This window comes from Lissotriton vulgaris, chromosome 2_1 (assembly GCF_964263255.1).
Source record: "Lissotriton vulgaris chromosome 2_1, aLisVul1.2, whole genome shotgun sequence".
NCBI lineage: Eukaryota > Metazoa > Chordata > Amphibia > Caudata > Salamandridae > Lissotriton > Lissotriton vulgaris.
Genome location: NC_141687.1, coordinates 619,445,319 through 619,458,140, shown reverse-complemented (window position 1 = coordinate 619,458,140; position 12,822 = coordinate 619,445,319). Strand labels below are relative to the sequence as shown.

The window sequence follows — 12,822 nt, the reverse complement described above, 5'->3', positions numbered from 1 at the left end:
GCTATAAAAGCAACAAACCTAACTTTTTTGATGTTCCTGCAGACGGGATTGGAAAGGATAGGTAGCCAACGCAAGAGCCATTTAAGCATCAGGGAAAAGTCAGTTTATAGGATATTTTGACTAAGCTTTCCCTTACATTTTTACATACTTCTAAAAACATAAAAGTGGGCGCACACCTATATATTGTCCATAGTCCCTGCGGCCACCTTTAAAATAATGTAGCATACTTTATATAGTCACAATCACATACACTTGGATGTAGATATATATATATATATATATATATATATATATATATATATATATATATATATATCCCAATAAGTAAATATGTACATTTTATACGCTTGAGTAAAAAGATTCACAAGTCACAATTCTCTGTCATAGACATTCCTACATCTTCTAAATATCTCAAGACATGTTGTAGGTCTTCTTCAGAGATGGTTAAAATGTCAGTCATAGTTTGGCCCTTTACAGCATCATTTGCTGCTCTATAATTTCACCAATTCCGCTATAAAATGCATGTGCCAGAGTGAGCAGAAAGGCGTACTGTCAATCCTTAACATATAAATAACATTTACAGGATTTCTCAAATGTTCATTGGGGTGATCTCGAAACTGATTTAGTGACCACAGTTCGACTGTATTTAGACAATGTTTTCCCCATCTCAAACGTTATGTTTGTAAAGCCAGTCATCTGACTCCTTTCTTCTCTTCAGCTGGCTGTGGTTCTTTCCATTGCATTGGAGTAAAGCCTGATCAAAGTTTACTGACATCTGGTTTGACTTCAGTTTCCTCAATGTCATCGTCGCTATCCCTCACCTCATGAATGATTAGATCTGATGACCCATCGTCCTCCTCCATCTCGGGAGCTTCCCCGTGCTCCTGGCCTAGCAGCCACATGGATACCTTCTCATCTGAAGCAGAAGAATGAGCCCATTCTTTGTTAACATCAACAGGGATAATATCTTCTGAAGCGTCTGACAGGCACCCGTGGCATAATCTGTAGCGCCTTGTACCATGCTGCACCACTCGTCCAGTCTCCTCAGTCACTGAGCGCTTACACTTCCTGCACACGAGTTTAGCAGCCTCATGGATCTAAAAATAAGCGGAAAACGATTCAGACAAGGCATTGTAACCATGCTGTTTTTGAGAGAGTGGGAAGAGGCTCCAGGTTTTGCTGCTTCTACACTGTAAGATGAGTTCAGAAAAGTAAGCTGCAGACTCAGTGCTAAAGAATAAAATAGCACTTACTCACCTAACACACCATACACAACAAACACTGACAAAGCTAATATGTCTCTCCTCTTTCAGCATCAACAACAAACATTTGCAATGCAATAGGTCTCACATTTTGTAACTTTGTGGTACCTCATGTAAAGCGCTCTGATAGCTTTGGGTGTAGCCAGAGCTATATAAAACTCAATAAACAAACAAACTGATAGTTTGAGGTACTTGCGTTGCAAATAATAATGCAACGCCAATAGCTCATACTTTCAGTAAGGCGAGACCTAGTGCATTGCAAATGCTTGCGTAGTGAGGCAGGAACCAGCATTGTATGTCTCAGTGCAGTACTGCATGCTGCTCTTAAAGGTCCCTAGTGAGTAAGGCACGAGCACTGCATGTGTGGGTGCAGAACCACAAGCTGCTCCTAGAGATCCCTAGTGAGACAGGAACCAGCCCTGCTTGTCTAGGTGCAGTATCGCAAGCTGCTTCTAGAGGTCCCATGTGGGCAAGGCACCAACACTGCATGTCTGTGTGCAGTACTGTAAGCTGCTCCTAGAGGTCCCTAGTGTGCAAGGCACCAGCATTGCTTGTCTAGGTACAGTACTGCAAGCTGCTCCTAGAGGTCCCTAGTGAGCAAGGCACCAGCACTGCATGTCTGGATGCAATAGCGCAAGCTGCTCCTAGAAGTCCCTAGTGAGCATCATAAACTTTTGGTCACATATGGTACTGCACTCTGAAGAAAATATGGTAAATCCACCCTACCCATAATGCATTGCATGCAAGACAGTACCATGAGTACATTCAAATAGCTATGTCCATATATACAAATAGTAGCTTTGAAATGTGACAAAATAATTATTATATTAATTCTGGATTAGGTTGAAATCTATGTGGAGCTGATGAAGGGACATTTATAGAAGGTCTAATATAAACGTGAGATGTGCTAGTGAGTAAAGTAACCACTGCAAACCTAGTTTAGTACCAAGTGATTGTCCTGTTTAACAAAATAGTGCCTTGAGGCTGTAATTAAAACCTAGGGCGTAACAACACATGTAACAGGGGGTGTACTCCTCATGGGAGGTTACAAGAAGAGACATGACTGTACAAAGGAGGGATTACTAGTAATGACCAATGAAAAGCTACCCTTTACAAAGGACAGGGCCAGGAGCCAATTAAAAAGATGGGCAGAAAGTAGGTGGAGCTTTATGCCTATATCCTGAATACAGCAGTTTTCGAGGTGACAGCGCAAGACCTGCCTAGACAAGAACTAAAACGGGAGAACAAATTATTACTGATACTGAACAGCAAGAAAAAAAAGCTGTGTAAGCGCACATGCATCAACAACATTCATCTGCAGGCATGAGTCATGATGCAACAGCAGCCCCAGGAGGATAATGCATGCATGCAGATGCATCACTAAATATGTGCGCATACCTCATGACGTGATGGTCATTTTGGTTTTTACTTTAATGTATCGTTTCAAGATCGCGGACACATATCTTGGAGTGGTAAATGCAAAAAAAATAAAGTGCTCCAAAGAGTTGGAAAAAAAAGGGAACAACCATGCAGCTTGTCTCAACTTTTCAATTGCAGGTCTAAAGGGGATAAAGACGAGGGCACACCACTGGAGCAGGCAGGGGAAGCAAGCACGGATGGATGGCAGAGGCAGGGAGAGAAGTAATAGAGGAACTGAGTGTTGAGGGGTGTATACATTAAAAAAAAGAAATAAAAGTGTTAGACGGTGAGGGTGATGGAATTGACATACAGGGTCTGGGGAGAGGGAGTAACATGGAGAAAGTGAGAGGGATTTGACTGGGGAAACAGTGCACATTGAAGTGAGCAAGAAAAAAACCATGCAGTCCCATGAAGTCTTGAAGGAAAAAAAGAGTAGTTCCCGGAATGTAAATAATGAAAGAGTACAAAGTGAGCCAATGAAAACGGTGGTAAAGAAGGTATGCTGCAGGGAAATGACAAAGACAAGCAGGGGAAGGTAAGTCATTGAATAAGAAACAACCAAATGGTAAGATATATATGGGCTGACCCATAGCCCACTGTAACTAATGTTAGTGTCCACCATACCAATTTTTGACAGAGAAAACGAAAAGTTATATGTAAAAGAGACCTAAAAATGGTCATTATTAAGTTTTTTTAAACTTTTGGTAAGCAGGTTTTCTTGACATAAGTCCACACAGAATACAGTAGGAAAGCTTCACTTGCCAGAGTTGGCTCTTGCTAATGTTCAGCAGAAAAGAACAAAGATTTTGGATGGAAAAGCCTCATCCAAGTTGTTGTGGCATGCTTCATCATTGGCTAGTCCGCCCCACTTTGGTTAGATATTACCACCATGGTGGTCTCAACCAATAGATTGAATGAAACAATCCTGTGATCACAAAATTGGATAACACTCCCATTGAAAACCTGATATGGGTCAACACCGGCCTACACATGTGATTATAATGTAGCATACAAACATGAAGTGGAATACAGCAGGTTTTCCTCTCCTATAACTTGGCTTACTCACATCTTAACCCCCACTGTTACACATATCATATGGTTGTGCTGGCTTCAGCAGAGGGACCTACCCTATTGAGCTGATTACTGATAGTCTGACTGACCAGCAGAACATATATTGCCTAGTTGGGTTGGTGTTAATATTAAGATAGTGGAACACAATTCACACAAAGAACAGAGGTAATGTTTCCTCTGGTTGGGGTCTGACGTCGTAGGGACTGAAGAAAAAGGTCTGCAAAAATGCAGCATGGAAGTTGGTTTACCACCATAGATGGAATAATTAAAGAAGTTCTGATAACCTCTCTCAGTATTGGGACCCTACATAAGTGAAGAATATACTAAGAGAATGAGATCTGGCACCCCTGGTACCTTTTAGTGTACAGACTTAATACAACAATAATATCAACATCACAGTTTCATCAATAAGCTAAACAATATACATGAAAAACCAAAGAAGAACCAACAGAATCGTTTTTCTTCACAATATACAAAATATTTTTAATAATAGTAGATTAAATACTGAAAAAGACATTTCATACTAAAACAGCACCCCATTTATAGTCATTCACGCATCTTCATTCATACAATATTGAACTGACATACAATAAAAAGCACAATTGTCTTTGTTTTTAACAAGAACAATAATGACAATTAATGTCTGATATTCATAATCTTGGAGAAACAATGTGGCACAGTGATAATTGACTGTTGTGTTTCACGTGCGTTTTTCGCACAAGGCAGTGCCTTCGTCAGGAAAAAGGGGTCACAATTGGTCAAAGTTGATTTCTTATATCCCTCAAGTTGGTGTTGGATTATTGTCTGTAACTACTGCAGGCTGCAGAGCATTCACTACATCTAGCCAAAAATAAGGACAAACTTAAGCGATAGATCTACAATTCATGAAGTGTTTAACACCTCCGACCTAGAGTTATGTTAAAACTGGCGTCCAACTCGATATAGATGGATCTTTTTGTTTTAATTCCGATATGCTTATCCGTTAATCAAAGAATTTATTTTGTTGATAAAATCTAATTGCCGGATAGAGGGTTCCTCCGCACGCCACGATAGCCGCGTAAAGACTCACCTTACGTTACGTTAAATGGAATGGAACACGTCCTTTATAAACCGCAAAGGTTACATTAACATTGGAACCTTTTAACCTTGGCATGTTGTTTTACTTTGGACTACAGTAGATTTTCAAATTAACGGGCTTCGCCTATTCGTCATGTTTTTAGAGGCTTGTGTGATGACATTACATCCAGAGTGTTCATGGATGCAGTTATCACGCATATGGATGATGTTCTGTCTGAAAATATGGTATTTTGTCTGAATAAATATGTTTTGATAGTATCAGTTGACTTCAAATTAAATATATCCATGATAAGAAGTAGCTTCTAAGTATAAAGTGACTATATAGCAAATGTTGATTATTCTATGGGGAGGTGGGTTTTTGTTAAGCTTAATCTATTGGGTACACAGAGGTAGTTTTAGGGTTTGCTTGGGTCCCACATATATCCATTATTTATTTTGATCGCCCTCTTCCTGAGACAGACCGCCATGGTGGTAATATCCTACCACAACAATGTGGATGAGGCTTTTCCATCCAAAATCTTTGTTCTTTCCTGTCGGACATTATCACAAGCCACCTATGACAAGTGCAGTTTTCCCTAGTACATTCTGTGTGGACTTGTAGTTTATACAGTATGCAGTAGGAAGAAGTAACCTCTACCTCTTGTTATGATATATATGTTCCCGACATGACCACCCCATTCCACCCCTAGCAGCCTTCCGGGGCCTTGATTAGCCATAATGGGACTTTTAGAATCACTTGCCTAACCAGTGTCAGACTCTAGATGCAGATACTAGGACCAGGAGAAAAAGACTAGGACAATAAGTCACAGAAATAGACAGGGGGACCAAGATACTCAGAGAGCTAAGTGACAATGGAACAGGGATGAGGAAACAGAGATGCTGAAATAGGGAGGTACATATGCTGAGACTGCCTGTCAGACACTCAGGAGGCAGCATGGGATTAGGAACAAAGTATCTGAGATAGAGAGATACAGGAAGTAAATGACAACATGAGATACAAATAAAAGTCCTTGGAGGACAACACACAGACACATATACTGAGAACGTGACAAATGTAGACATTGGAATAAAAGACCCAGATACTGGGATTGGGGGAGACCGACACAGTCAGTGAAACAGGTGACGAACATACTCTAGATACCACCCAAAGCACTACAAGGCCCCAAAATGGCATAAGTGCCCTTCACCTCTACAGCGTAAGATAACACGTGGCTCACTCTGCCATAGCTATATTTGATCTTTCAGAGGCACAGATCTGCTTCATTGGACTGACTTTACCCAAATGAAATGGGCCTTCCAGAGGTATAGTATTGCAGCATACCCTGCCTTGTCCATACGTTTTTCAAAAGTGCAGCTTCTCTTGGATGTTATGGCTTCTGCTAACCTGAAATAGTTCTGCAAGAGTCCAAGCCGTTGTTCACCTTGATCCCAACAACCGTCAATCGAAAGCCCAGAAGGACAAGTGGTGACAACCTCTGTCAATAACAGGCTGCCAGTGGATCAAATGCAGTAAATTATTTTGATAAAAAGATGAAAACTCTACAAAATACTTTGCAGACACGTTTATCTTGACACTAGGTCCCAATGGGTCACAAAGGCTGCTTACCACCCTGACATGTCCCCGCCCTCTTTCACCTGCTTAATTGTAGGCACAAACTTAAGGCCTACTTATAACAGACGGACATTGCTTAGTCTCAGATTGTCTTTAGGGGAGAGCAAACCTTCAAAGGAGACATGTCCTTTCACCAGCATTGCACTTTCTTATATAAATATCTTTCTGTGGTGCTTGGGTTTACTTTACAGTGGTAAGCCCTTGTTATCACATTGCTGGGTACCTTGAATCATGGCACCAGCAAAGTTACAGGTGATCAACCAACATATTTGAGCAATCACCTTGGTAGTAAAAGGAGCAAGTAGCCCAAGACAATATCATTCAAATGTAGTATTCAAATGATGTGGTATTCCAGTAAATGCAACACTAAAAAGATGGACAGAATGTTGGACATTGTCAAACATTCACACCCAGTCGCAGATCTGGGCTTAATCTATTGTTATTTTCTCGCCACACCATTCCAGTTCGGACTCAGCCATATGCAAATCAGCTTTGACCCTGTTCCCTAAGGGAACAGCCCAGCCAGAACTGCCAGGCCAGATCCTCCCTGGACCGAAAAACAAGCATCCTGGGACCGGTTTCATGGCATCACCCCTCATCAGCCAGGCTAGCTTGAAACCGGTGACATAGTGTGCATGAGACCCACTACTGGGCATACCCTTCCCACTTAGGGTGAAAATGCAACACAAAAAGATGATGGACGGATCGTTGAACATTGTCATACATTCATCCCCAGTCGCAGATCTGAGTTTAATCCATCGTGGTATTCCAGTAAACAAGGTCAACTCGCAGACTAAAAAAAAGAGTCATACCATTAAAAGTGGATTTCGGTTGCCAATCAAAACCAATTCCATCCTGTGGCAAGGAAGATCTCTGCAGTGGCTGCTCCACTCTAGGAGCAGTATTTTAGCTGGAGGTTTCTCTGATGTACAGTGAAATTACCTATCAGTATCAAGAGGATTCTGTAAGGAGTATATATATATATAATTGATTAAAGGGGCATTTTTACACCAGTGAACAAACTAGATTTGCTGTGGAAAAGGCCCACGACGCTGCCACAGCATCGAGTCCAAGCTGCAACTTTCAAGCTCAGAGGTGCCAAACTGCATTATATACCGTAAAAATTCGAACCTGCTGTACTTCTACAAAGCCTTCAATAAGCAGTCTCGTTTTTTTGTCTCAATTTTGAGTAATAGAAGATTCTGTGCTATACATGCCTACATCTTCAAAACAAAGTACGAAGAAACCACCATTAGCTTCTAATGCTGGGTAAATCACTAGATGCACAGAGCAGCCATCATTTTCCAGTTCTTTTTTGTGAAAGTCACATTTTTAGAAATTTAAAGCCACAGACTCATGGTACCTAAAAAGAAACCCCAAAATAAGCAAAAGAACTGAAAAGAAAATATATTTAATAAAATCAGTTCTTACGGCCTCATTTTATAGTGGGCACTGGCATGACCAAAATCATAATTATTCGTTTATAGCCACTTGACATTTTTCCATAAATAGCGAGATGAAATGGAGTGCTTGAAGAACAAAGGAGTGCATTTAGCATAAGAATGGTCATGATCAGAAAGAAAATAAGTTACTTACCTGTAACTATAGTTCTCCAGTATTGGTATCTTCCATTGATTCACATGCTTGAATCATTCCCCATCGACAAAGTTGTAGTCCCACAGTACCATTAGAAAGCAGTGTAATGTTAAATATAGCCTGGGAAAACCATAAAGCCTTTACTTCAGTAAAACATCTCCGTCATTTAAAAAAAAAGAGACTAAACTCCACCCTCTAGAACACTCCCCTCAGAGGCTTCTGTCTCTCAGATTTTCAGAGCACAAGTGTGAGTAAGTACAATATCAAAGAAGGTGAGTCTGTCAGGGGAGGAGGGTGAGTCGCATGTGATTCTATGAAAGATACCAATACTGCAGAACAACAGTCACATGTAAGTAACTTATTTTCTTCACCAGTATTGGATCTTTCATAGATATACATGCTCGAATCAGATTGAATAGCACATCACTTATGTGTATTAGAATATACTTGTACATATATCTACACACACACACATATATATATATATATATATATACATACATACATACACAGACATACACACACAGAAATTCATATATAAACATTCATATATAAACAATGTGAAGTGTGCACAATACATTTGAGGATGGCGGAGTATCACTTACTATGATGGCTCACTTTTATTGAAAAAGATGACTTAACACCGCCTAGCCCAATGCTGCATCACTGTGCACTGTGGAATTCAAACAGTACTGCTGCATAAAGGTGTGTCTATTTGTCCAGGTTGCTGCTCTGCAGATATCTTGGATAGACACACCTGCAAACAACACTGTTGACATTGATAGGCTTCTGGTAAAAAGAGCTCGCAAATTAGTTTGGAATGGTGTGCCAGCTACGCCACCAATAACTGATTGGACTTGAGGAATTGTTTTGTCTTGTCAAGGTGAATCTTCAGACATCTCGTCATCTAAGGAATGCAATGTCTTTTCTGCTACAGTCTTGGGATCAGGGAATAATATCTTCCGAACTATTGGTTCATTCAAATGAAAGTCTGATGGAACTTTAGGGATGAGTTTCGGATTTGTTTGTAGAATCACTCTATCGTTCCTGAACTGCAGGAAAGCCTGTATTTCACCACCACTTCTTGCTGATGTTAGTGCAGCAAATATGGAAGGATTTCTTCCAATGTAAAAGAGACTGGGTGCACGTTTGAATGTTGAGACCAGAAGGAATTGTTTTCATTTGAGGCTGTAAGTCGTGTTCATGCTATATGCCCAAGATCTGGCTAGAATATCTCTGCATTCTCCTAGAATGTTCAGATGTGCAAATTAATTTATTGAAGGAGCCAAGCTGACAAGTGTATGAATCTTGGATCCAGATGAAGTACTTGGCCGTAGTTCATTGTCAGCAGAGATGGAAGTGGCTGCAGTTGGATGTGCTGCTCTCTGAGAGAAGTAAGTCTGTGAACCAATGCTGCCTTGGCCATCTCTGAGCTAACAGAATGATCCTGCAGTGCTCCGCCTTCATTTTCCTTGTGAATCCTTGTGAGGAGAGGAGTCAGAGGAAAAGCATATGCAAAGATCCCAGACTATGTGATCAAAAACGCATTCCCCCCATGACCTTGGTTGTGAGTGCCATCCTGCGTAGAAATAGGCATTTTAGGTTCTGGGTGGTTGTGAACAGGTCCAGAATCGGCTTGCCCCATTGGTGGAAGATTTTCTCTAGGACTTGATTTATTTCCCACTCGTGGCAGGTACTTCTCATTCTGTTCAGTGTGTCTGCGATGACATGTTGCTTCTTCTGCACTTGCTCCACTTTCAGATTTACCTGGTGACTGATGGGACCACTCCCAAATCTTCTGAGCTTCTTGGAATAGCCTCTGACATCTTGTTCCTCCTTGCTTGTTGTTGTAGTGCATGGTCATAGTGTCCTCAATGCAGAGGCTCACAACAGACTTTTGTATTCTGGGCAGGAAGGATTGCAAAGCTGGGTGCACTGTCTTGAACTCCAGCAGGTTGTTATGTAGGAGTCATTCCATGATTCCCATTTGCCGCTTACTTGCAAATCTTGGAGATGAGCTCTAAGGAAGTGTCTGTTGTGATGTCCAAGTCGGATACTTGGGATATGAATGTTAGGTCTGTGGAGAGATTTTCCTTTAGAATACATCAGGAAAGAGCTGTGCACATTCCCAGGGTAACCTGAATGATATTGCCGAAAAAGCCCTGTGTTTGGATCCATTGTCTGTTTCGTTCCTCTTGCAATTGTCTCATTCGGAAGTGGCAGAAAGGTACTATAGGAATGCATGATGACATAATCCCTCGCAGGGATTTGAAGAGACGAATTGAAAGTGACTTTTTCCTCTGCACTAAAATGGGCAAGTGTAGTAATCTTGTCCGCCTTTCTGGAGAGGGATATGCTTTGTAATGCACTGTAGCCAGTATAGTCCCTAAGAACGTTATTCTCTTGGATGGCTGCAGTCCTGAGTTGTATGGGTTCAGCGAAAGGCCTAGTTTGCTGAAAAAGTGTAAGCATGCCTTGGTTGCCCTCTGTGCAGATTGTTGAGAAGGTGCCTTGACCAGCCTATCGTCGAGGTATGGAAACACTTATTGTTTCTCTTGTCTTAAGAATGCCGCTACTGGAGCCTGGCACTTTGTGAAAATGCGAAGGGCGGATTTCAGGATGAATGGGAGGACATTAAACTAATAATGGCACCCGGCTACTGTGAATCTTCAAAGTTTTCGATGGCGGCGATGTATCGGAAAGTGAAAATATGCATCTTGTAGATGTAATGTTGTTATAAGAGCTCCCTGGTTTAGAAGCTGCAGGATGTCCTGGAGCATGACCATGCGACATGTCCGTTTCCTGAGATATCTTTTCAGTTTTCTTCAACCAGAATAGGTCTCCATTCCCCTGACGTGTTCCAGACTAAAAAGAAACAGGAGTAGAAACCTTTTCCCCTCTGGTTTACAGGGACTTGTTCTATGGCCCCGATGAGGAGCATGGTCTCCACTTCTAATTTGAGAAGATGCAGATGATTTGGCAGGGACTTCTGGGGTGGAGTTGGGGTGTTTTTTTAATGCATTCCAGTGTGTGACCAAACGTAATTAAATCTAATAACCATTCTGTTCCTTTCCATGCTGTTGTTATTTTTTCCCATTCGGGGGAGATAATTTGACAGTTTGCTCCCGAGACATGCTGAAGAGGGATGTGTATCCGGTGTCTGCAATTTGTCACTGTTGACGTCCTGTGTCTTTGCCCTGCTGACCCAGCTTTCCTCTCAGGGTTTTTCTTGTGTAGGCTGCCCGAGGAGGTTGTTGCAGCCGATATTGCCGGCGAAACTGCTGTGATCCGGATTGGTATGATGGGTACCTGTATTGCTGACAGCTTCCTCGTAGGACTGCAGCTCCTACTAACTGCCTAAAACCTGTGAATGCAATGTCCATGGCGCAGTTGATTATTTCGGAGGAGACGGCCTCTTCTTCTTGGCTTCAGCGTCCTTCGGAAGACGGTCAAGATATGGCGCAATATCTGTCCAGTTTTGGAGGTCATTCCTTTGAAGTACTGCCAACAAGTTTGCTGCTCGCACTGTGAGTGCTGACATCGAAGAGAACTGGTTTACGGTGTTTTTATGTATACATTTTAATAGAAGTGTACCATACCAAGTTATCGTTGGCATACATAACAAAAATAAAAACGTTAACAATCCCCCTGCTCACCCTCCCCAACAGGCTCCACTCAAGTGCCCCAATGAATAACAGAGAGCATAATAACCAAAGTAAAAGTCGATGCAAAATTACAGCACCTTAGTAAAGGAGACAATAAAAGCACTTGTTTAGTACTGTGGCAGCCAATCACCTATCCCCCCCCATTCTACCCACTCTCAGGTGCGTTTTCCGATATTGTCAAGACGCTTACCTTCCTTATCAGGCAGTGTGGAAATTGAAGCAGATGGACCACTTGGGTGACTACAGAGCCTGGTTTGGGTGTCAGATAAGGCCGGATGGAGAATCTTTCGGGGACTTATATTATCAGTCCTGGCGTGGCTAGACTGCAGCCACAGTAGCTAGGTTCTTCATCAACTTTAAAGCTTCGTCCCAGATGTAGAGGACGATAGGAATAGCTTTGACACTCTTACGGAAAGGTTCCTTAAAGTCATTTAAAAAGCAGTGAGCTTGCTTTGAGGTCATTGGTAGGTCAAACCTTTTTTCCGCTCTCTCTAGGAGATTTTGGAAACCTCCTTCTTCTAGTGGTGAGTCTGTAGGTGGTGGTGTTTGGGATGATGGAGTCGGAATGAGGTAATCATCCCACTGAGTCTGGATATGCTGATATTCTTCTTCCTCTCTGTCGTCATCTAAAGATTAGGTGTCATTCATAGTTATGGTTCCGGACTGTGGAGTATGCCTTGTGGAGGCGACTGTCGGAATGTGCTTGCGGAGTAGAAGGCTGTACTTGAGGAGTTTTAGGAGGAGCTACTAGCTGCTTAGGAAAGGTAGTTTTAGGCAGAAAGCGTTTGTGATAATTCGAACAGCATCATTTGCAGGTCCGAGTCCAATGCCCTTGGTATGCATACTACATCCTCCTGGTACTGTTGTTGTTGATATGGTTGGAATACATCCTGGAAATGTAAGGCCTCTTGCTGAGGAGGGTAATATGACTGGTCACAGTACTCCTCCTAATTCTTGTCATCATCTTGCTTATATTTTACATGCAGCTGTGATGGGCTGCATGCTACCTCAAAAGGACCTTCATCATCTGAGTCATCCTCATCCAGGAGATGACTGGGTACCAAAGGTGGAGATGGATGTTCAGCAGTAGGGATATGTTTTTTAAATTTCTTTTTTCTTT

At 41.8% G+C, this 12,822-nt stretch overlaps 1 protein-coding gene across 2 annotated transcripts in view; it reads right to left on the bottom strand.

The window, feature by feature from the left end:
* Positions 1–298: 298 nt before the first annotated feature.
* LOC147730859 (zinc finger and BTB domain-containing protein 8A-like) overlaps positions 299–12,822 on the bottom strand; it is a 54,751-nt gene continuing 42,227 nt past the window's right edge. For both annotated transcript variants that reach the window (XM_086955703.1, XM_086955705.1), the window contains exon 4: positions 299–1,097. In XM_086955703.1, coding sequence (XP_086811829.1) covers positions 759–1,097 — 339 coding nt within the window. In that variant the 3' untranslated portion in view covers positions 299–758. The remainder of the gene's footprint in view (positions 1,098–12,822) is intronic.